Source organism: Notamacropus eugenii, chromosome 3, assembly GCF_028372415.1.
Source record: "Notamacropus eugenii isolate mMacEug1 chromosome 3, mMacEug1.pri_v2, whole genome shotgun sequence".
In the NCBI taxonomy this organism is placed as follows: Eukaryota; Metazoa; Chordata; class Mammalia; order Diprotodontia; family Macropodidae; genus Notamacropus; species Notamacropus eugenii.
The window spans coordinates 352442995-352469085 of NC_092874.1; the positions used below are offsets into that span (position 1 = coordinate 352442995).

The 26091-nt window shown below is 35.2% G+C and overlaps 1 protein-coding gene across 10 annotated transcripts in view; it reads right to left on the minus strand.

Moving 5' to 3' along the window:
- The window catches only part of FER (FER tyrosine kinase), a 288512-nt gene that overhangs the window by 109006 nt on the left and 153415 nt on the right, over positions 1 to 26091 (minus strand). For 6 of the 10 annotated variants that reach the window (XM_072597264.1, XM_072597267.1, XM_072597265.1 and 3 more), the window contains 3 exons: positions 14088 to 14144; positions 6781 to 6896; positions 2513 to 2607 (listed from right to left, as the gene is read on the minus strand). In XM_072597264.1, coding sequence (XP_072453365.1) covers positions 2513 to 2607; positions 6781 to 6896; positions 14088 to 14144 — 268 coding nt within the window. Of the gene's footprint in view, positions 1 to 1388; positions 1646 to 2512; positions 2608 to 5746; positions 5925 to 6780; positions 6897 to 14087; positions 14145 to 26091 lie in introns of those variants that run through there. The other 4 variants (XM_072597270.1, XM_072597268.1, XM_072597271.1 and 1 more) reach the window with 4 other exon arrangements.

Here is a 26091-nt window from a genome sequence, read left to right on the forward strand (position 1 = left end):
TTGGCTATTTCCACCTATGTGAAGCTAGTTCTGAGCTTCTTTATTTGTTCCTTGCTCCTAGTTTTTCTTCTCTAAAATCAGAATGTTGCACTAGATGGTCTCTAAGTCCTACTGGGCACTAAATATATGATCCTATAATTATGAAAGAGAACAAAGAAGGCCATCAAAAAATGTCTTAGCACAAAAGAAGATCAGCTGTTCACATGGCAAGCACGAGATATAACCTATGAACAGCTGATGAGCTCCACTGCTCTCCTTGTGAAGTAAAGAGAAAACAAGGCAGGCCACTGATATATTGGTAAACATCCTGTGGTGAACTTAAGGGAGGTCAGGGACAAATGCCACATGGCATGGGCAGACTTGAATGAGCTAGGATATACATCAGTGAAAATAATACATCAATGAGATCACAAGGGCATTTCAGTATTTGAATATACTCTCTTTAGACTACTCTTGTGCCAAATACAGTTTAACTTACATGTTATTCAGGCTTTCCTTCTTTACTCCTACATTCAAATTTCCTTAGCCCATAACTAGAACAATGTATATTCTTCTTCATTGGGTTTGTCATCTCCAACTCTTCCCAGTTCAGTTTGCTCAGTTTGCTACATACAATACCGAATACACAATGGTGTTGCTCAGCCCTGCAGAAGTGTTCTGTCTGTCCCAGTGACCTAAATACAAAGTCTGGCTCCTTATCTTTCAGGGCATTTTGCCACTTTGCCCCACAAGCCCCAACCATTTTGACCTTACAATGTACCTCTTGTCCTTCAAGCTCCAAAGCACATTATATTCTATTTTAAATTCCCTAACCTGCTTACTTTCCCTTGTAAAACAAAACAAAAAAACTTAATCTTATGTTCTTAATCATTTTTTCAACCATCCCAACATAGAGGTCAACAGTCCACTTTCGCTATACCTCAGGAACAGTAGCAAAACCTACTAACTCCAAGAAGCTTTTGATAATTCAAATTTATCATCTCTATTCCAAGATATCTATTTGAAATCATTTTGTGTAACATACACAGACATGTATATTCATCTGTACTTTGTGCATATAAATTATTTTATTTATATTGTTCCATCAACCTATTTACTGAGGTTTATTTATTTTAGTCTATAATTTCTTTCAACTAGATTACAAAATTATTTAGGGCATGAACCATATATTACTTAAACTATAAAAATGTATATTGCATCTAGCATAGTGCAATGTTACTTGAAGATTATAATCATAATGATACAGAAATCCTAGTTAAAATTATAAAGTAATAATAAAGGACCTATCAATAGGTTCCATTAAAATGGAAATTAAAGTAAAAAGTATGATAAAGTAAAGTAAAAGTACAATAATTTTCAGATACTATAAGAATTACACAGGATATCAATTTTGGTACACAATATTTAATGTAATACTTTATTCTCCTACCTTTTATTTCTGATTTATATAGACATATAAGAGATATATAGTATACAGATATACACATATGCCTTAATACTTAGATACATACAAATAAATTTAATACAAATATTCATTTGCTGACATATTCTTTTTCAAAGATAGCAAGAAAATGATAGTGACATAATTACATTGTGAGCTCACGGAGGGCAGTGGCTGATTGGGCTTCAGAACTTAGCACAGTGCCTGGCATGAAATAGAATAAATCTTTACTGACTCACATAGTTCAGTTTCTGTTATGTTAACATCACCACCAGATATAGATATGCATGTGTATATGAATATTAAGCACTTCCATGACGAATATTAATTGTAAATAATATGCCATATTGAGATGGGGGGAGGGAAGGGAGAGGGAGAAAATAAATTTGGACCTCCAAATCTTGTGGAAATGAAGGTTGAAAACTACAAATAAATAAATTTAGAAAAATACATTCTCTATTATAGAGAGAGGTACAGTGAAATTCAAGTGCATGCCATAACAGTTTAAGTTGTCTCCACCTGCTGGCAAAAATTACTAGCCCAATCAACCTGGATTGGCAAGGAATTCATGATCTACAGCAGAAATAACCAAAAATATACAATGTTTTAGCCATTATCTTTTTTAGAGAACTTCAATGGTAGAAATATATAAATGGAAATTAGGGTATTAAAAGATGAAGTTCCTAGTTTCACCTTGAAAACCTAAATCTAACTATCCTAAATTTAGCATGAATATTTTCCTATATGTTCTTTGGTCACAAGAACATAATCAATAAAGCCAATTCCCAATGAATGCAGTCACTTAATTCAATAGGAAACCACAAATGATTAACATATGTGTTCCTGAAATAAACTTATCAGTTGCCATTTCCTAATACTATAAGAAAGAATGATATTTTGAACAAAAGTATTAAATCTCACTATACCACACAACTACAATTAAGGTATTTGAACATTTAACAACGAAAACTCATGAAGACAATTTATCATAGACATCCCCCCTCCAAAAAAAGAACATTAAAATATGAGCTGAAATTATGTCTCATAAAGCAGGAAACAGAAAACAATTACCTGGAATAAGCTCCATGATGATGTAAATGGGTTGTCTTTGTGTGCAAACTCCTATAAGCTTGACAATATTAGGATGGTCATATTGTTTGAGTATTCTGGATAGGAGAAGAAGTTACATTAGCATTTATAATTTAAATTAAAATACACATACAAAACTAATTATTTACTCTATAAGCAAGGTACTATGTAAAAACAAAAAGAACACTGGCCTTAAGGTCACATAACCTGAAGTTGAAACTCCATTCTGCCATTCAATAGCTCTAAGACCTTAAACAATTCAATTAATCATGCTGGGCCTCAATTGCCTCATTTGTAAAATGAAGAGATAGGACTATTTGATTGTGAAGGTCCCTTACAGCTTTGTATTTATGATTCTTTGACAACTGATAACCTAAAATTCAAATCCAGGTTTCTCCTGACTCTAAGTCTAGTCCTCTTTCCACTACTTGGTAACACGATTCATTCTTAACTTCTACCAATTATTACCAAGATGATATATGATTGGTTGTCACATTAAATATAATTAGTTGGGTTGTACATAAAATCATACAGAATATATGCTTTCACAAAACCTGACTTTGGACCAGATATTATATATAAGGGAAACTGAAAATTGTATATTCATCAACTATAAGAAAAATATGATTTTAAAATGTAATACCATTTTTTAAAAATTTGATACCACAATGTACAAAATAACAATTGCATGGCATAGTGGGCAGAGCTACTTCAAGGCCAGAAAGCCCTGCGTTCAAGTCCAACTTCTAACACATCCTGCCTGTATGACTCTGGGCAAGTCACTTAACCTCTTAGTGTTTTAGGCAATTTTCTAAGATTAGAAGTTGGAGGCCAACTTGCATTATGGTTCTCATTAGCAGTTTCCTATAGCAAGGAAATTATGGGGATTGCTATCCACTCCCAAATGAGTCTCCTTGAGAGAGATGCTCCCTTGAGCACAGGGTTTGACTTTGACAGATTTTAGTGGTAATAATAATAAAACCATCACTGAAAAATAAGGACCTTGACAAACACTGAGGGAATTGAGACAATCGGAACTGGAAGAAAAGAATACCTTCTTTTCACTCCTGTGAAAAACTAAAAGCCGTGACACTAGTATTACTAAAATATAACATTAATAGTTTGTCTCAGTTTGGGATAAGGAAACGTTCACATTAAGCAGGAGAAAATTAGCTTAGATATTAAGAGACACCTCCTGACGGAGATCATTACAAACAATGGAACAGGTCACAGTGTCCCTGGTATCTGCAATGTAGAATAGATATCCATGTGAACGTTAACTCAGCAAGCTCTTTTCATTGTGTTATTCTATTACCATGGTCAATGAGCTCTACTGCTTTCCAAAAGAGAAAGGAGAATGCAGGAACACAACTGTCTTAATTCAGGGTAAAAGAAAATTTATATATCGTATATATTTATACACATACACACACAAGCAAAGAGCTGTAAAGTAGTTTAAGGATGGTAACATATGACTTGTGAATTACCCGTCACTAGCCATTCATTACAGAAGGAGCTCTGAACCTTTCTGTGCCAGGGGCGTCTTGCTCAGCTGAAGACTATGAATCCCTTCTAAGAATAATGTTTTTAAATGAATAAAGTAAAACAGATAATATTACAAAGGGAAGTCAATGACACTGAAATACAATTATCAAAGTATTTCAGTAAACAAATTCACAGTCTAAAACTGCTCTAGAAAATTTACAAGAACTTTACAGTGCTTGAGATTTTAATATCAAACCTCAGCTGGTGGCTGCAAACTTTCTTAGCAAGAAATTCCATGAATCAACCAGCATGAATACACACATGAAATTAAATGACTCTCAAAACACAGAAAATGCCTGGGTCTATTAAAGGCTAAAAAGTTTATTAAATTATCTATGCTAAAATGACTAAAAAAGTGTATAGCAGAAAGTAAGTTAAATATTTTTACAAAAATTCTAACAGCATTACCACTAGGAATAACAATAAATGGCAGTACGTTAATGAGACAACAGGCTGTCAAATTTTCTAATCCATGATGATGTTTATTAACTTTTTACTCCCATCAGAGAATATAATTATCTTTACACAGCATATTATAAACATGTTAAACAAAATGTCACATCTTGTTTTTTCTACAGACAATATTTATTCATCAAATTATTACTTTTTACATCCTATAGACACCATCATTCATTTTCAGGGAAGCTGCTCTTGGCCTCTTGTAGGGCAAAAGATTAACTGAAATGAAACAATTTATCAAAATAAAAACATACTTATAAGTATGTTCAAGGAAATGTAAACATACAAAGAAAATTTTAAGTAATGTATCAATAAATCTATTAACAAAAAAGCATTTATTAAGCACGTATTATACCCCAGGCACTCTGCTAGCACTACAAAGAAAGATAAAGAAAAGTCTCCGTGACAAAGTTAATTTTCTAAGGGAGAAAAAAACCCCACATAACTACCTAGATGCATACAAGATAAATTCAGAATACATGGGATGCAATCTCGAAGAAGTACTTTCAGCTGGAGAAACCAAGAAAGACCTCCTCTAGGAGGTGACTTTTGAGATGAAGTCAAAGAAACTAAAATGTGGAGATGAGGATGGAGAGCATTCCAGGTACAGGGAAATACATAATATAAATGCAGGCAGAAGAGACAGTGTCATGTTTCAGAACAGAAGGTAGCTGAGTGTACCTGGATATGGAGGGGGAGGAATTATAAGAAGACAAGAAAAGGAGGAAGGGGTCACATTATGAAGACCTCTAAGTACTGAACAGAGTACAAACATTTATATATGATAGTAATCATAGACGTACAGACACTTAGGAACCTTGCACATCTGACGTGTGAAAAGGATGTCTACGCTTCTATACTTAGAAGTCTGGCAGGACTACTAGAAAAAAATCTCTCACATGTCCTTAAAAAATTCCATTTTGGGAAACTTAAGGCTTGGTTATTTTTTAAAAGTCTTCTCAGAAAAAACTTTCAAGGGAACAAAGAAAAGTCTCAAATTCTCCACCATGCAATAAACGAATGACCACATAAGTGGGAATTAATACACTTAGCACTGTAATGGTAAACTTGCCAAGTTTCCCAAAAGACAGGGACCACAGATTAACATTTAAACTAAGAGACACTGTATCAGTCATTTAAAAAATTAATGCAGAGTGAAATAGATAATAATAGTTAATAATACTTTGAAGTTTGCAAAGCATGTTACAAATATTTCATTTTATCCTCACAATAATCCTGGGAGTAGATGCTAATATTAGCCTCATTTTACAGATTAGGAAACGGAAGCATACAAGTTAAGTGACTGGCTCAGGGTCACAAGTAAGTATTTGAGGGAGGATTTGAACTCAGGTATGTCCTGACTTCTGGTCCACTGTGCCACCTACCTTTCCTGCAACAGAAAAAATAAAGTATCATATTTTATGAGAGGGAGAAAATGTTACCATTATTTAAAAAGTTTTTCATTGTACTTAGTGTTGACTGTGCCACCAACTGAACACCTTCAACATTTTACATGATAAGGGAATGCAAGGCAGGACATGCAATTTTACTTAAGAGTAGAAAGAAGTAAAAATAATTAGCAAGGGGCACTGGGAAGGATGGAATTGAGAGGCTAAAGAGAAGGCAGAACTTTTTGAGATGGAAGAAGGGGAGTATGGGAGGAAGGAAAATATGGAGAAAAAACTGATGCCTAAGTTTTAATGAGGAGGATATAAACACAGTAAGAATAGATGATAGATAAGCATAGATGAACATGTATACACAGTGATGCATAAATGAGATTGTAACTCAAGATAACCTTGGAAAGTCCACATGCTATTTAACAGCTGAATTATTTGACTGTCCTACATTGTGCTGTTGAGTCCAACTCTATGTGATCCCATTTGCAATTTTCTTGGCAAAGATACTAGAGTGGTTTGCCACTTCCTTCTCCACTTCATTTTTACAGATGAGGAAACTGAGGCAAAGAAGGTTAAATGACATCCCACGGGTCACACCGCTAATCAATGTCCAAGACTGACAAATTCTGACTCCAGGCCCACCACTCTATCCACTGTGCCACCTACTGGCTATGGTTCACCTCAAAAGCATTATTGACTTCTGTAGAAGTAGTACCAGATTTTGAAACACAAGTTACTAGGTTCACAAACCACTGACACATTAGCAAACCACAGTTCAAGGTGTCTTAAATAGTGAATTCCTCAACATGCCATCAATACAAACTCTGTTTACTTTAGAGAACTCACTTGGCCTCTTGTAAAAATTTTATTTTCAGTTCCTGAGGAAGATCTTCTTTACAAGTTTTTACAGCAACAGCAGTTTTATCCTTTAATGTTCCCTTATATACTTCACCAAAATTACCCTGAAAATGAAAATATACTTACTATTAAAAGTAAACTATTGTCATGTATCTTTGAAAAAATATAAGAAAAGAATATAATTTGTATTATTAACATGATCAAAGGTTTAAAATTAGATTTAGTCAGATATTTGGGTGAAAAAAATTTGGAATGGTTTCAATTCTTCAGCTATATATACCAATGTCTAACAAGTTGGAAGTAAAAGAAGAGGGGAGGAAAAGTAAAAGAGGTAGAGGAAAAGGAGGAAACTAACAAGGCTCAGTTCAAGAAGTATAATTCTTAGAAAAAAAGACTAAATTTGACTCTCCCTCAAACCTCAAACTCTGATCTTATTTGAAAAAGCACTCTTTAAATGTTAATACAAATTAGTTTCACTACTACACGTGAATGTTCTATTGGTTTCAAAGTACTGAAGTGTCAGAAAGATGATGAAAACAGTAAGTTATCTTGGAAAGGTCAGAGCTTACTGAAGCACATGGCCATAGTACCCACCCAATAGATGCTTGCTGCTGATACAGATATTTAAGGTTCTTGCTGTCCCTGTCAGAACTCTTAAGAACTTTCCCAAAATTTATCATCACCTTACATCACTGCACATATACTGGAAAATGTCAAGGTTTGTAAGTAAAATATGGAAATGTTAAAAACCTGAGTCCAGATTTCTGAAACATGTGGGGAAAGTGTCTCACTTAGGATTTGCTATTTTTTCAATAGATTTCTCATATAAGCATGTGTGCATATGTAATACACATACACTCACATTCACACACATACAATTAAGAAAAATATCTAAAGCTAATTTAAAGATGCCATAAAGCAGGAATAAATTTTGGGGAGGTGTCTGCATTGGACTCTCTCTTCATCTACCTCTAAACACTTAAACTAAGGGCTTTAAACTTAATTTTTTTCCTTTGTTTTGTTACATTTTAATTTCTGAACTGCTGCCCCCTGCCCAGCCCACACTGCAGTAGGCCAGAATTTGATGCAGATTTACAAATGTATGTAAAACATAGGCATACTTTTCTTTCTCAGTTCTTTCTCTGGAGCTATACAGCATCTTCCTTCACAGGTACTTTATAGTTGATGCATTTACAGTACTCAGAATAACTTGAATATTCACAATTATTCTACGACACTATTGCTGTTTAACTTTCTCCTGGTTATGCTTACTTCACTTTTCATCATTTCACATGAGTCTTTCCATGTTTTTTTCTAAAATCAACCAGCTCCTCATTTCTTCCTGCACAGCACCATTCCATCACAATCATATACAGGGTATTAGCCATCCCTAATTGATGGGCATCACCTCAGTTTCCAGTTCTTTGCCATCACAAAGAAAGTTGCTATAAATACTTCAGAACACAGAGGTTCTTTTTCTTCTTCCCTGATCACTTTGGGAAACAGACCTAATAGTGGTATTGCCAGATCAAAGGTCACAGTTTTATAACTCTCTGGCCATAATTCCAGATTGCTCTCTAAAATGGCTGAATCAGTTCACAGTTCTACCAATGTAAATTTATTTTTTTAAACTCATAACTATTTCAAAACAGCTGATTTTCTTCATAACCTTTACAACAAATTTTATTACTTGAATTAAAAAACACTATGAAGAAGGGTCCACAGGCTTGATCAGACTGCCAAAGGGGTCCCATGACAAAAAATGTTTAAGAAGCTCTTTGATCAAGACACTGGTCATTTAGAACACTACGTGAATCTATTGTAACCAACTTTTAATTACTTGGGGATTAATTATCAATAGCTTTTGAAGTAAGACCTTACTTTTAATTCAACAAACTTATTAAGTACCTATTATGTTCAAGGCATGCTGCTAAGCACTGGGATTAAAAAGATTCTGTTTTCAAGGAGTTTTATGATTATGATTATTTTTGATTATGAAAGATTTCATGGGAAAGGTAATTTTTGATCTGGGTCTTAAGGAAGTGAAGGGCTTTCAAAGAAATAGGAACAGTACTGAATGAGAAGAAGTCTATGCTAGTCACTGGGATGGTGCGAAAAAAGGTAATGAGAAGAAAAAATAATAAATAAAGGGACAGGATGAGAGTAGTCTAATTTATCTAGAAACTTAAGATTAACTAGAGAAAAGCTACAGCTACAGAGGTTGAAACTAATGAAATGAAGATTTCAAAGGTTTTAATTTTAGCTGTTATTCTTGACTCATTCCTGTTAAAAATAAATACTAATTCAGGATTTTTGTACAAAGTAACTTTATTTTATATTTCTATAAATGTTTAGTATTTTCAAGTTAATATCATTTTAGTTGCAAAACTTTACATTTTCATGTTTTATCAGATGAATAACATTGCCAAAGATTTACCAAAAAAAAAGTATTTCTAGCATTTATGTATGTTTCCATTTATATGTTGTATGTCTGTAGATATAGAATACATATATATATCAATTATACATAAAATACATTATATAACATAATAAATGTTATATATACATGTATATGCATTGCATGCGTGTGTGTACATATGAAATGTATGTATGATCAAAAAGATCCCATGTAGCAAATGTTTTATCACAAGGGTAAAACCGATAACCCTTCTTACCTAGCCTTAATCACTGAATGGATGGGTGCTGCCTTAGTTAAACTGAGACCTGTTAAAGGACTTAACTTAGAAAAGCCAAGGTCTTCTGCTACATCCAGGGCCATTTCCAGTCATCTTGATCTATATCCTGCCTCTGGACCCAGATGGCTCTGAAGAGACAGTGAGGCAGGTGACTTTCCACAGCCTTCCCTCACTTAAAACCAACTCATGTGCATATCATGGCATCACCTCCCTGATGCCATGGTCCTCTTCAAGAATGAAGGACAAACAACAATAATATAAAATATATGTGTGCATATAATATACATATAAAAATACACAAACACATACATCTATAACAAAATTTATAAATATATTTGCCCATCCATAATATACTGAACCTCACCACAATAAAGTAAAAATGACGATGGACTCAGGGGACTTGAGTTCAAACCCTACCTGTGATGCAGTTTTTTTATCTTTAAAGGAAGGTCTACAAGTGAGTTGCATTCTAGCTCTAGATCAATGATGTAATCCATTTGCTATAAGGGCATTAGGAATTCTCAAAGAAGAGATGCATATAATTATCATCTCTGAGCTGATGATTCTCAGATCTATTTATCTATCCTTAACCTTCCTGCTTACCTTCAGTCTAGTTTCTCTAACTGCTTATTGGATTTTCTGAAGTGAATGTCTTGCAGATACCTCTAACTCAATGTGTCCAAAACTGCCCCACCACCCCTTGTCCAGCCTTCCTCTACTCCTAACTCTCCTATTATTACTTGTAACAGCAACCACACTGGCATACCTAGGATGGTTGCTAGCACAGGTTCTTAGATCAGCCTTACTAGGATGGTTGCTAGCACAGGTTCTTAAATCAGCCTTACTAGGAAAGATAGTCGTTTAAGGGGTCGACAATCTTCTCAAATTACATTCAACAAACAGAGAAATAAAGACCAACAGACAAGGCTCTACTGCCTGAATCAAAGCAATATTGCTATAGACTTTACATACATCCCTGAATTGAGAGAACCTTTTATACTTGAGCACTCAGGGGTCTGAACATACGGTCACTCAGTCTTGACCAGGTAATCACAAGATCCTTCTCATAAGCGAACCCTCAAAGTAAAATAGCAACCTCCCAATATGTATAACAAAGACTCAGCTCCGGATTGGCTCACAGTCAGTAGGCACAAAGCCTACGTGACTCGGCACAGCTGTGAACTATCAGGGCTCAAAGCAGATTGAGCCTTCAGATGCTCAATTTGGCCTGAGTCTGGGAAATTGAACTCCGAAAAGAAAACAACAAAATCCCACCTTGCCTGCTGTTATACTACTGAGGTCCTCCCAGTTACTGAGTCTTGCCACTCAGGTGGCAACTTCCACTCCCCACTTTCCTGGCTCCCATATGCAATCTTTTGCGAACAACCATCAATTCTACCTTCTCAGTACTCCTGCTGTGGCCACCCTGATACGAGCTCTCATCACCACATGCCAGGACTATTCCAAACATCCAGTTCATCCTCCATTCTGCTGCCAAACTGGTCTTCTTGAAGCTAAGGTCTAATCACATCACACTGCTCATACTGTACTATATATTAAGGCTCCAATGGCTCCCTTTGACCTCCATGATCAATTATAGAATCTTGTTTGGCTTTGTAACCTACCCCATTGCTACTTAAAGTCTCCTTACATACTTCCTACTTCCCATTTATGCTTTGATGCAATGTCAGGGACCTTGCTATGTTCTTCACACAAGACAGTCCATCTCTAGATGCTGGGCATTTTCACTGGTTTTCCCTTATGTTTGGAACCTCTACTTATCTCTGTCTCTTGCCCTTCCTAGTTTCATTCCAGTCTCGGACAAAATCCCATCTTCTACTAGAAGCCTTTCCCAACCCCCCCTACTGTTAGCACCTTCCTTCTCCATATTCTCTCCATTTATCCTGTATATGTCTTGTGTGTATGACACAGGTTTGCATGCTGTCTGTCCAACTGGAGAAGCCATAAGCTTCCCTCTTGTAAGCTCACTGAGAGTAGGGACTGTGTTTTTGTCTTTCTTTGCTTAGCACGATGCCTAGCACATAGTAGGTACTTAATAAATGCTTATTGGCTATCTGACAATAACTGTGATTCTGGAAGCTCCACAAGAAAAGTGAATTCCAGGAAGTGGTATAAGTCAGAGGTGTGGAAATAAGAAAGGAGAAGGTATGTTTCATGAAGAGGAAACAGTGCAGTTAAGAGCTAGGGATATGTGACTGGAATGAAGGAGACAGAGCTGGAAAGGTCATTTGGAGTCTAAAATGTGTCTGCACTGAAAAGTTAAAGGATTTTGAACTTTCTGAATATGGAATGTAGTCATTGATGGCTTCTGAGCTGAGGAGTGACACAACCAGTAATTCTGCAGTCAGATCAGGTCTGTAACCTGCTTTGGGTGGGAATGAACTGTAATAAGTGAATTGTATAATAACTGATTTATATCATTCTAAGAAGGATGCTGTTTACTTGATAACTATTTTCTACTCACTGACAACCATTATGAAGTAGTTAATTTTCTTCTATTTGAAGAATTTCTTATGGAATGATTTATCAACTATCATACAGTTTTTCTTTTGAAGTATATAGTCTTTCAAAGAAGGATAATTAAACTTATTAAAATTGGCATATTCTATTTCTGGTGCTATTAAGTTTTTGAAAAATTTTCCTATGGGGTTCAATTTTGTTTTTACTCTCCAAACAGCATTTAAAAATAAGATGGCTAAATATAAGGATTCCTTAGAGGGTTTTTCTTTAATTGAAAATTTTCTTTAATTGAAAAGGAAATTAAAAATTTCCGTACTACTGAATATTCCAGGCTGCCTCACACTTTTTTCTTGTGTGATAACTCTTTTACCTCTAATATAATTATTTATTAACTTTTTTCATTTTTGATTCCTTTATTACTCTAGATTTTCAATGGTATCTTTTGATTCATGGACAAGAAACTTTTTTGATGATCTGAAGATAATGAATGCATATTTCCATGCAGAATGATTAAGACACAGAAAACAAATATCTATAATTATATATATAATTATCTATAATTATAATAAATTTGGGGTTCTTCCCCAAATTTTCCAAGTTTACACATTAAATCAATACTATTATATCAACAAAAGATAAGGCTATTTGTATATACAATGGAATTTTTTCTTTTAATTTTGTGAATTTGTCACCTTATATCTTGTGGAAATATTTTGAGTATAAGTTTACCAGTATATTTTAACATGTACTTAATTAACACCTACTATCAATCAGGCACCATGAGTAATTTCATAAAAATTTTTATCCCCCAAATAGCTAATCTGTCACATATTATAATCTCTTTACCTTACATAACTGTATCATAATTGCAAGACATTAATTGAAATTGTTTGCCTTTCACAAATGTTCATTTTTACACTGTCTTGAATTTTACATCATGAAGTCAAGATCAATCAAATCTTGTATATTAAAAGTACTTCTAGTAAAGATATAAATCAATCTTTTAAATAAACTAACATTTAAACATCATAACTGAAACAGAAACAGAAGAATATTTAATTGCATTTATCTTCTTCCATTCTCACTACTTTTTCTTCCATTTCTTACTGAGCCAAAACATATACATCAGAGCTCTCATATCAAGCTGGTATTGGGGAAAAGGAATCATTACATTCAGTTTCTATGTTCTGATAAATGTGGTTGGACTAGTGTTCTATCTAAATCTGTGCAACCACAAGCTATGTTAAAACAATGCATTAAAACAATATACTTACCTATTCATATACTTTTTGTTAAAGGGTCTTTATGTGATTTCATTGATGTAGGAAAATCCCATTAAGGAGATTCCTTCTATGAGAGCTACCGCCACTCTACAACTTATCGTCTTAGATGTGACAGCAGCATTAAGAAACTTAACTAGGGCTACCAAGGTGTATGTTTCACACATGGTACTTGAATCTAGGTCTTCCTGACTTGAGACTGGCCCCCTAAACACAAAAACTGTTTCTTGTCTTGAGATGATTTATATTTAAAATCTTTATCCAATTTGGTGATATAATTTGATATGATATAGAATTTTAAAAATAAAGGTGTTAACATTTCATTTTCCTTGAACTATTTCTGGCACATAACCCAGAGAAAGAGTAAAGACTACAATTTGTTTAAACACAGCCTACCTCTCTCTCTATAAAAACTTTCATTATTTCATTTCCCTTATAGGGTCACTAATTTGAAGATACACATTTGTTATTTTGTAATAAGATGTCTTTTTACTTGTGTTTCTTTTAAAAAAAATTACATAGCATATTTTTAAGCCATTCAGAAAATTTAAATTATTCCTCAGTTTCAATAGTTGTTTTAGGAGGCAAATATAGCAAAAAGTGTACTGTACATATACAAACACATACATACACATACATACATACATACATATAAATGTAGATATATAGATTACTAGGTGTGGTACTATGCTTTCATAAATTAGTTTCAAACACACCTTACTGAATGTGACATAAGAAAAAGGTTTTAAAGAAAACAGAGCAATTTTAAGACTTTACAACCAATACGAAATTCAAACTTGAACTAAATTTTAAAAAGTTAACACATTTAATTACTTACCTTGCCTAGTAATTCTCCCAATGTGACATCTTCATGACTAAGAACCCATTTCTTATCCTACATCAAAAACAAAACAAAACACCTGTTTGACACACTGAAGAGACTATTTAGTAGAACAAAAAAGTATATTTGAACCAGGAGAAAAATAGGTGTAAGAAGGTATAACCTCAGGCAGGTGAAAAATAAACACTGTTACACAACAGAATATTATAATTTACCTTATTGCAAATTTTGATCAGTTGGCTAAATAGCTTCAGCATGATAAATGCCCTCCTAATAAAGAGAATCCAGCATGCATGTAGGCTACAGACAACAGCAGAGAGGCAGTGAGGTCAGACCGCAGAGTGTATGAGAGACTGCAACGTGAAATCGGTTTGAAAATGCAGGTGGAAGTAGATTATAAACTGAGACTGGGGGATATCCTGAGCTTCAGAGTTCAGAGTTGCAGTGGACCAAGCAGATCAGGTATCCACACTATGGCCAGCATCCATGGGAGGAGGGGGCAGAGGATGCAGATGGGCACTAGGACGCCTAAGGAGAAGAGAACAGGACCAGGCTGGAAACAGCAGATCAAAACTGCTATGAAGTTTTTCAAGAAATGGAGCAGTAAAAATGATCCCTAGGGAGATATTATATGTATTGTGGGGGCGGGGGAAGAGTGGAAGGAAGAAGGTCACGAAGGATAATGTTTGTGTTATAGCTACGCTGAATCTGAGGCAACAGTGGGAGATTCGAGAGGACCTTGTCCAACAGACTGCCAGGTACATGAGCTCAGAGCCTGAGAGAGGTTCCAAGTTGGTAATACAATGTTGGTAAGCATCCACATAGGGATGATCAATGAAATTATTAAGTGGTTGAGATCCCTGAAAGACTCTGTAAAACCAGAGAACAGCAGAGGCTTGAAGACCAAACCTCAGAGAGCATGCAACTTTACAAGTGTAGGGACAGCAATAAAAGGAGCACAGAAACAGGCAAGGACAATGCATCTAAAACAGAGAAGACCAACGGGAAAACAGGTAAAAAGGAGAATGATCAAATTTAATTTCCTTGAGGTTTCCTTCCTACTCAAAAGTACCTACCTAAAGCTTTGGTGTAGCTACCCTTTATAGAATCTTTCTAGTGATGCCACTGGTATATTGCAAAGGTCTCCATGTCACTACATTTTCTCCAGACCAACTTCCTTCTCTTTATATCACCCCTCAAAAAAGTTGGGTTTTAAAAAGTCACTTTATTAACACTTAAAGGGAGTGAAAAGGTGAAATAAACAAATTTACAGAGTTCATAATGATTAATTTATATAACAGGAATTATATCCATCTGATTATTACCTAATAAAAATATGAATAAAGAGGATTAAGGAAGAGGAGAGGTAATTAATGAAGAGTACAGAGCCCCCATGGCAATGAAAGAGACAAAACAGAAGGGAGAAGAGACAACAATGTCAAGTTAAATAAACTGTAAAAATCCTTTGCAGATTAAAAAATTGTTAAAAACAAATCAATTTTGATCTAATAGGACATGATTTGAGATTTTTAAATATGTGTGTGTGTATATATATGTATAATACATAAATAATTTTAAAATTATTTCCATAATACTGTTTTAGCCAAGAAAAAATGGATCATAGTTATACTGGCATTATTTTAGTTAAAAGTATGTATTAATTTAGAGGCTGTCTGTTGTTCATCAGTTTAAAGTATCTAAAACTACCAAGTTGTAATTTCCATGATAAGTCTTAAATGACAGTTGATCTTAGGAAAAGAGCATCTTTTGACATCTTGCTTGGTTCTCTTCAAATATACTTCATTCAATTATCTATTGCTTATACTATCTGAGATGTTACTTCAATTACATTTCAAATATATTTTTCATCTTAACTATTAAATTATAATGCAGTTTATTGAAATGTTTATCACATCACATATTGCAAATTCTTCATTTTGTATATTCAAAGCTTATAGAAATTTATTTGGAAAACTCAATAGCACTGAGCAGTTAGGTCACACAGTAGATAGAGCACTGGATCTGGAGTCAGGTGGGCCAGGGTTCAAATCCGCCACCAGACACTTGACACTTACTAGTTGTTTGACCCTGGGCAAGTCACTTAACACTGACTGACTCAAAACAAACAAACAAACAAAAAAAAAACAGAAGGAAAGGAAAAGAAAATTTAATAGCAGCAACCACATAGAACAGTCATACAATAATTATATTGTAAATTATCATTAAGCAGAAATGAGGATCAATATGCTATAACTTTTTACATGGAAATGGATCAAGTATCAGTTTCTACATTATTTTCTCTGTTTACACAGGGTGTCCAAAAATCTTAGTACAATTTTAAGCTAATAAGGTTTAAATGATACCAATCTGTATTTCATGGGGAAAAAATGGTGGATAAGTGGAAAAATTCTATCTCCTTCTATATAAGGGGTCCCCAAAGTATTAGTGCAGTTTTAATCTATGATAGCTTTAACCTGGGAAGGCTTAAAACTGCATTTTTAAAACACCCTGTATAGCAACAGGCATATCTTTCCATCTTATCTACCTTTTCCCCCTACAAAATATTTAATTGGAATTAATTTAAGAAAAAAATAATTTAAAAAACTTAGATCACATGACTTGCCATGATTCAGTAAACAAAAAGGACTTACAAATCCTATCTCTTTGAATATTAATATGAGTATTTTATGGAAATAGCCACAAAACACTGGAAATCAATTAATCTTTTAAATTTTTTAAATTAAATCTTCAAAATAATCTCTGCCTACCTAGAGAAGTTACCCAAATTAGTGAAAAACAAAGGAAATAAGTGTCAACATCTTCTGCTCACTACCTGAGGGCAAACTATTACCTCCAGCACTGGCTGCAGGTAACAAAGTACTATTTCAGTACACAGGCACAAAGTGCTTATTATCTTTGATTAAAAATCTATTTTACCTAAATATTACTGAGAAGAATGTAGATAACTTCTACAATGTTACTTAAAAGGTCTTTGAAGCTAAGCATAATCTTTTAAATTCATGGAATCAAAGAAAATAAGAAAATGTAAACTAACTTTCCGTTTAGACATATACTCAGTTCTCCAAAACAAAAATCCATCTAAAGAAGCAGCTTTATAGAATTCCCCTGAAGAGCACAACTTTTACTTCTACCCTATCTGATACACACTGAGGATTAAAATACAAAGTGTTATTTTTTATTTCTCTTTCATTTGACTGGGTTCATACACATATCCACCTGAATGAAGTAGATTAATACTTTTGAAAACTTTAGTTTATAGACCAGTAACAGTCAGAAGACTTGAATTCAGTTCTCACTTTCCGTTTACTGTGTAATTTTGGGAGGGTTAACTTAACTTCTCTGGAACTCAGTTTCTTTATCTGTTGAAGAGGATTGATAATGTTTATGCGACTCATTACATAAATCTGTCTACAGTTATAAAGCACTAGATAAATGCAAGTTATTTTATAATTTTTGCTTCAAAATAGTAATTATGACATACTTTCTAATAATGGAACCCACTCTATTGTAAGAATCAATACAATACAGGTTCACCAATGTAATTCCTTTTAGTCAAGTAGCCTCGATTATTCCATGATTTCAAAATCTGAATCCATAAAGGCAGAACTATAGAAAAGTTCCAGGATAATATATAAAAGGAAGCACAAAATGAAAAAATTACTGTATTTGACTCATCATTTCCAAAGAGGTAAACCATAAAATAAATGAATTTCTGAACATAGTGACAGTATGCATTTTGGAGTTCTTATTTGTAAGCTTCTAATGTAATTTATAACCCTTAAAATTAGTAACTGAGGGGGTGGAGCCAAGATGGCAGAGTAGAAAGACATACTTATACTAGCTCTTCCCACACAGCCCATAAAATACCTGTAAAGAAAGACTCTCAACAAATTCTGGAGCAGCAGAAGTGGAGAACAACAGAGTGGAGGAGATTTCCAGCCCAGGGTGACCTGAAAGGCAGTCTGTCGCACCAGAGGCAGAGCAGAGCCCAGCACAGCCTTGGCCATGTGGCTCGGCTCTGAGAGAAGGAAGGGAGCAGGCCTCCAGCGCAGAATCCCCAGTCTCAGTAGCAGCAGTTCACAGATCCCTCAACCCACAGGTGAGGGCCACAGAGGCCACATTGGGCAGGCAGCAGCAGTTCCCACTGCAGCCCCTACAGCATTCTTGGATCATAAAACCCCTGGGGGCACTGAGGGCACTGAGCAGCTGATTCTTACCTCAGCCCTGTGTAGAGGCCCTGAGGGAACTGATCTTTATCTCACACTGAATGATGGCCCTGCCCCCACAGCTTATCTGAATATCAGCCCCCAGTGCTGGCTTCACGGAACTGGAAGCAAGGTGGTTGTGAAGAGGAAACTCTACTAAGATTCTGGGCACAAAAATCTCTGCTTGCTCCCACTGTACACACTTGATTGTGCCACCCTGGAGGAAATGAGATCTTACAGATCTCCAGATTATACCCTACTGTTGACAAAGGACCCAAAAGTCAAGTAACTGGTTGGGAAAATGTCCAAAAAAGGGGAAAAAAATAAGACTACAGAAGGTTACTTTCTTGGTGAACAGATTATCTTCTCCCATCCTTTCTGATGAGGAAGAACAATGTTTACTATCAGGGAAAGATATAAAATTCAAGGCTTCTGTATCCCAAACCTCCAAAATAAATATTCAATGGGCTCAGGCCACTGAAGAGCTCAAAAAGGATTTTGAAAATCAAGTAAGAGAGGTGGAGGAAAAATTGGGAAGAGAAATGAGAGACATGCAAGAAAATCATGAAAAGTGAGTCAACAGGTTGCTAAAGGAGACCCAAAAACATGCTGAAGAAAATAACACCTTGAAAAATAGGCTAACTCAATTGGCAAAAGAGGTTCAAAAAGCCAATGAGGAGAAGAATGCTTTCAAAAGCATAATTAGCCAAATGGAAAAGGAGATTCAAAAGCTCACTGAAGAAAATAGTTCTTTCAAAATTAGAATGGAACAGATGGAGGCTAATGACTTTATGAGAAACCAAGAAATCACAAAACAAAACCAAAAGAATGACAAAATGGAAGATAATATGAAATATCTCACTGGAAAAACAACTGACCTGGAAAATAGATCCAGGTATGAGACTACCTGAAAGCCATGACCAAAAAAAAAGAGCCTAGATATCATCTTTCATGAAATTATCAAGGAAAACTGTCCTGATATTCTAGAACCAGAGGGCAAAATAAGCATTCAAGGAATCCACCAATCACCTCCTGAAAGAGATCCAAAAAAGAGAAACTCCTAGGAGCATTATAGCCAAATTCCAGAATTCCCAGGTCAAGGAGAAAATATTGCAAGCAGCTAGAAGGAAACAATTTGGGTATTGTGGAAATACAATCAGGATAACACAAGATCTAGCAGCTTCTACATTTAGGGATTGAAGGGCGTGGAATATGATATTCTGGAGGTCAAAGGAACTGGAACTAAAATCAAGAATCACCTACCCAGCAAAATTGAGTATAATATGTCAGGGTTATGGTCTTTCAAGGAAATAGAGGACTTTGAAGAATTCTTGATGAAAAGACCAGAGTTGAAAAGAAAATCTGACTTTGAAACACAAGAATCAAGAGAAGCATCAAAAGGCAAACAGCAAAGAGAAATCATAAGGGACTTACTAAAGTTGAACTGTTTACATTCCTACATGGAAAGACAATATTTGTAACTCTTGAAACTTTTTTCAGTATCTGGGTAGTTGGTAGGATTACACATACACACACACACACACACACACACACACACACACACACAGAGCACAGGGTGAGTTGAATAGGATGGGATCATATCTAAAAATATGAAATTAAGGGGTGAGAGAGGAATATATTGGGAGGAGAAAGGGAGAAATGGAATGGGGCAAATTATCTCTCATAAAAGAGGCAAGTAAAAGACTTTTCAGTGGAGGGAAAAAGGGGGGAGGTGAGAGAGAAAACATGAAGCTTACTCTCATCACATTCGACTAAAGGAAGGAATAAAATGCACACTCATTTTGGTATGATGACCTATCTTACAATACAGGAAAGTGGGGGAGAAGGGGATAAGCTGGGTGGGAGGGGATGATGGAAGGGAGGGCAATGGGAGGAGGGAGCAATTAGAAGTCAACTCTCTTGGGGAGGGACAAGGTCAAAACAGAGAATAGAAGAAATAGGAGGCAGGATAGTATGGAGGGAAATGTAGTTAGTCTTACACAACATGACTGTTATGTCCATTTGCAAAACTACACAGATATGGCCTATATTGAATTGCTTGCCTTCCCAATGGAGATGGGTGGGGAAGGAGGGAGGGAGAGAAGTTGGAACTCAAATTTTTAGGAACAAATGTTGAGTATTGTTCTTGCAACTAGGAAATAAGAAATACAGGTAATGGGGTATAGAAACTTATCTTGCCCTACAGGACAAAAGAGAAGATGGGGATAAAGAAAGGGAGGGATGTCAGAAGGGAGGGTTGATTGGTGATAGGAGTAATTAGAATGCTCAGAGTTTTGGGGTGGGGGAGGGGAGAAATGGGGAGAAAATTTGGAACTCAAAATTTTGTGGAAATGAATGTTGAAAACTTATATAAAAAAATTAGTAACTGGACAAAATCACACAATTTCACAATAAAGAACATTAAATGATTGTTATAGACTATGATCTTACCAGTACTCATTTTGGGAAATAATTGTTATGTATACTTCTCCACACAGATTGTCATGAATCCTGTTTCATTACACCAGCTTAGCATATCTGTTCCATTCAAGATATCAGTTCTATCACATTAAGGCCAAAGGATTATTCAAAATTTGATCAACTTTCTCATTAAATTTATAAAATTCTTACTAACACGCATATGTGAGATGGACTGCTTTGTTGGAACGCTACTTATAAACTTTTAGTAGCTGAACAACTTTTGAAATACTACATCCATTTATTCTGTATAATGCAAGAGTTATTTCCAACTAAATATTTTCTATTTATGAAGGATTTAAAATAAATGATCATCTTTACAACATAAAAAATGCTCATCTACTTCATTTTTACCTCATCCTCCTACAGCAAATTTAAATTGCTTTTTATTTTTTATTCATACCCACATAACCATCCATCAGGACCTACCAACCAAATCTCTTCCAAAGAAATAAACTTCTATTTTCACTATTATAATGTTAACCAAAGAGTTTATCCACATTCGCTAATATTTCTAGTTTTAGCTTCAGAACTTCTTTTGCATTGGAAATTATCATAGTCAACCATTCTGCAACACAGCAAGTAGTGAACAAGACAAAGTAGTACAAATGCTGGTTCCAGTATTATATCTGTATCTACTTTCAAGTTTTTGGTAGCTAGCATAAGCATACACTTATGCATCAGCCAGCTAAAAAGATACATGGGTCAATGCCCTCATTGTGAAGCTCTACTTAAAAACTCTACTAGTCAAATTCCATGAAAAAACTGTCTTTATTCACTGCCTTTACTTTTCTTCTCAATTACACCTCAACTCTCTTCAATCTAATTTCTGAGTTCAACTCTCAACTGAAATTGCTTTCTCCAAAGTGATGTTATGGCTTAATTGCCAAATCTGATAAGATTTTTCTAAGTCCTAATCTTTCTTTAACCCTGTTTTCTGCACTTGACACTACTGGCCACCTTCTAGATATTCCCCCTCATTTCTGGGCTTTTGTGACACAACACTCTACCTGGAAGACTTCAGATTCTACTTTGCTAGTTCAACATATAAAAATCATATACCCTGTTAAATGTTTCCAAAATTCTATCTTAGACCTTTCCCTTTCCCTTGATATTTTCTCTTTACATGGGGTTAATTATCATCTCTATGCAGATGATTCACACTTCTAAATCACTAGCGCTAGCATCTCCCTACTTCTTTAGCTCATATCACCCATCTCAAATGGGATTTCCAGAACACATCTTAAACTCAACGTATCTAAACACAGAATTTACTATCTTTCTTTCCCTCTTAATTTTTCCTTATTCCAAACTTCCTTGTTTCTATCAAAAACAGCACCATCCTTCCAGGTTCTGAGTTTCCTAATCTCACCATCATCCTGGACTCTTTACTGTGTTACCCCACACCTCTAGTTAGTCCCCAGAGCTTACTGATTCTACTTCACAACATCTCTCATATCCTATCTTTCTCTCCACTCACATAGCTATAGCCTAAATTCAAACCCTTATTAAATCTTACCTAAATTACAGCAAGTCTCATAATTTGCTTTCCACCTTCAAATTTTTCAGCACTCAAATATAGAACTAACCATTTTTCTTCCCCATTCAATCAACTCCAGTGCTTTCTTACCGTCTTTAGAATCAAATGTAAAACGCCTTGGTTTAGTGTTTAAAGCCCTTAGGAACCGGGTTTTAACTTTTCCAATCTCATTGGACATTACTTCCCTTCTACACTTTGTGATCCAACCAACATGATTTTTTTCTCTATATTTCAGAGGACTGGAAATCTCACAAGAAAGTTGTTTGAAAGCTAGTTAAGCTATATGTAGTTCAGTGTGCCCATAGAAACATTATGTGGTTTAACTGGGTGACCAAGATTTAAGCAAGTTGGCTGAAAGACTGATCTGTTAATCTATAAAAAAGTCTAGAAAGAGACAAGAAGAGAGGAGACAGTGACTAGTCTTGTTTAAATGAGGATATCAAGAGCATCCAGCCTATACTAAGTACAGATCAAACAGCGCTGACCAGTCAGTCAACAAACATTTATTAAGTATCTACTATGTGCCAGGTACTGTGCCGAGGGCAAAAAAAGAAGCATAAGACAGTCCCTACATTAAAGATACTCACAATTTAATGGGAGATGCAATGAAAATACAAATAAGCTACACACTCATAAGAAAAGGAAATAATTAATAGAGAGAGGGCACCAGAACTAAGAGGATTTAGAAAAGGCTTCCTGCAAAAGATGGGGTTTTAGTTAGGACTTAAAGGAAGCCAGGAGGTCGAGATGCAGAGGGAGAACATTGTAAGGATAGGGGACACAGGGAGCCTAGAGTTGAGAGGTCGAATGTACTGCTCATGGAACAAGGAGGCCAGTGTCACTGGATCAATGATTAATCACAGTGGGGGGGAAAAGTAAAAGAAGACTGCAAAGGTAGAGGGGTCTAGGTTATGAAGGAATCTGAATATCAGGGGATTTTGTATTTGATTCTGGAGGTGACATAGAATAACTGGAGTTTAGTGAGCAGGAGGGTGATAGACCCTACATTTTAGGGTAAATCACTCTGGTGGTTTCAATGGAGTGGAGCAGGGAAGAGACTGCAGGCAGAGAGACTCACCAGCAGGCTACTGTAACAGTCCAGGCATGAGGTAATGAGGGGATGCACTAGAGTGGCAGCAGTGTCAAAAGAAGTGGGTGTAATTAAGAGATTATTGCAAAGGTGAAATTGACAAGCCTTGTCAACAAACTGGGTATGAGGAATAAGAGCAAAGAATCTATGGTGACAACCTGGGTCTAACCTGGACACTAACAGGGAAGTTAAGAGGGGAGGGAGAGTTTGGGGGAAAAATAAAGAGCTCTGTTTTAGTGTCTTCAAATGAAAGGTAGGGATGGTGAGAAATATTTGGGAAAATAGGATTTAGGAAGAAAGAATGAAAGAAGGCAAAGACCTGAAGATTACATAGAAGCTTTAGGTCTTTACATCATTTCTTCTTTTGTAAAAAAGAACTGGCAGGCCCTGGACATGATGGATAACAAAAAATATCAAATAACAAAACAGATAATATTACCAAAATTATTTGCTTTATTCAGGGTCATACTAAATGGGGTTATTTTACATAGCTAGAAAAAAAATGACACCAAAATTCAACTGGAGACACAAATAATCTCAAGGCAAACAAAGAAAAATATGGCAAAGTTAAGAAACCTAGCAGTAGCAGATCACAGAAGGTATTATGAGAAGCAGTACTCATTGAAGCAATTTGGTACTCATAAAAAATGAGTTGATCAGTGGAATAGACTAGGGAAAGAATCCAATGACCCTACTCAATAAATCCAAAGACCTCATTATTGGGTAAAGTCTCACTATCTGAGAAACTAGAAAGCAGACTGGCAGAAGTTAGGTTTAGACAAACCATTCACATCAAGATAAACTCTAAATGGATATAGGATTTAAATATAAAAGGTTATATCATAAGTACATTAAAGGAAGCTCCATGGATAGGAGAAGACTTCAAGATCAAAATAAGGGATAGAAAGGACCGCAGAAGCTAGAAAAGACAATTCTGATTATGTAAAATTTAAGTTTTCAGAAATAAAACCCATTCAACTAGCGAACCAGGAGACAATCAATTAATTGGAGATGAGAGGACTTCGTAGCAAGTTTTTTCTGATAAAGGTCTCATTTTCTGATACAAAAAGTATTGAGTTAAATTTATAGGAACAAGAACTGTTTCTGAATTGATAAATTGTCAAAAAATAAGAATAGTTCTAAAAGAAATATAAACTATCAAAAGTTATATAAAAATGTTCCAAATTACTACTAATTACAGAAATACAAATTAAAGCAAATCTCAAATTCTATTTCATACCCATTGGATTATCCAAGGTAACAAAAAAAGAAAACGACAAATGTTGGAGGGGCTTTGGAAAAGTTTTAGTAGCCTATACTAATGGTATGAGTAATCACATGAAACAAAATCACATTTTGAAATATTCAAATAAATGTAAATAACATCAGTCTCCAGAATGTAAAAGAACTGTGCTTCATCATAATGGACAGTCCACCTCTGCTAATGCAGATGAAAACTCCTTACAACTTTATAAAAGTATCTCTATGAGTTGTTGACTGGGGAAAAAAATTACCTGATAAGACACAACAAACTTGAGCTGACAGTACCAGACTCAATGTCTTTCTAGCTTGGCAAAACTTCCTAGAGCTTGAGTTCTGTTGACATAGTCTTCAAGAATACAGGGTCATTTCTGTGCCACAATGTCATATCAGAGTAAGATTTTAATGAGGTCCTACAGAATATAATAAACTCCCCAAACATTTTACTTTATTGGATAGAATGGAAAGAAAACAGAAAATACAAACTTTATTAAATCCCTCTATTTAAAACAATATGCAATAAAGATGTACCACATTTCATGTAATAAGTATGCTTCCAAAGAAAAATAAATAAGGAAATTAGAAATATAAAATCAAATTTCTAAGGTGGGAAAGATGCTCATTATTTAAAGGTTTCCTGTGATGACTTTCTATAGTATTAGAATTTCTTTGTAAAGAAATAATGCCAGATTAATCCTAGATCTATGTACCAAGCCCTAGTCTCTCTGCAGAAATCCTTTATTAGCAACTCCCTATTAAATATTATCAAACAGATGCCTCATGGGTATCTCACACTCAGTGTGTCTAAAAGAGAACCCATTATCTTTCCAACAGAATCATTTTCCTAATTTTCCTATTTTGATTGAAGGTAGTACCATCCATCCAGATAATCAAGTTCATGTTCTTAGAGTCATCTTAGACTCACGCAATCAGCAGCCAAGTCTTGTGAATTCTACCTCTGCCATGTGTCCCATATCTGCTGCCTCTTCTCCATTCCAATTCAGGTTCTCATCAAATTTCAGGACTACTGAAATAGTCTCCTAATTGGTATCCCAGCCTCCAGGCTCTTTAATCCATTCTAAGAAGAGTTATTGAACTGACAATCTAAAATTCTGAATATGTCACTTTTCTTAAGAAACAATAGTGGGGTCCCTCTTTTCTTGAGGACAAAATACAAACCCCTTTCTTTGGAATTACAAGGGTTTCACAATTTACTTCCAAACGACTTCTCCAAACTTACTGCATATTACTCTCCTTTAAGTACTCTACATGCCAGGCAAATTTACCTATTTGCTGTCCCTACACTTGAAATTTCTGAGCCTTTGCATAATAGGCTGTTTCTCGACCATCTGCCTGCAGTGCACCCCCTCCTTGCTTCTTCCTTGTAGAATCCCTACCTTCCTTCAA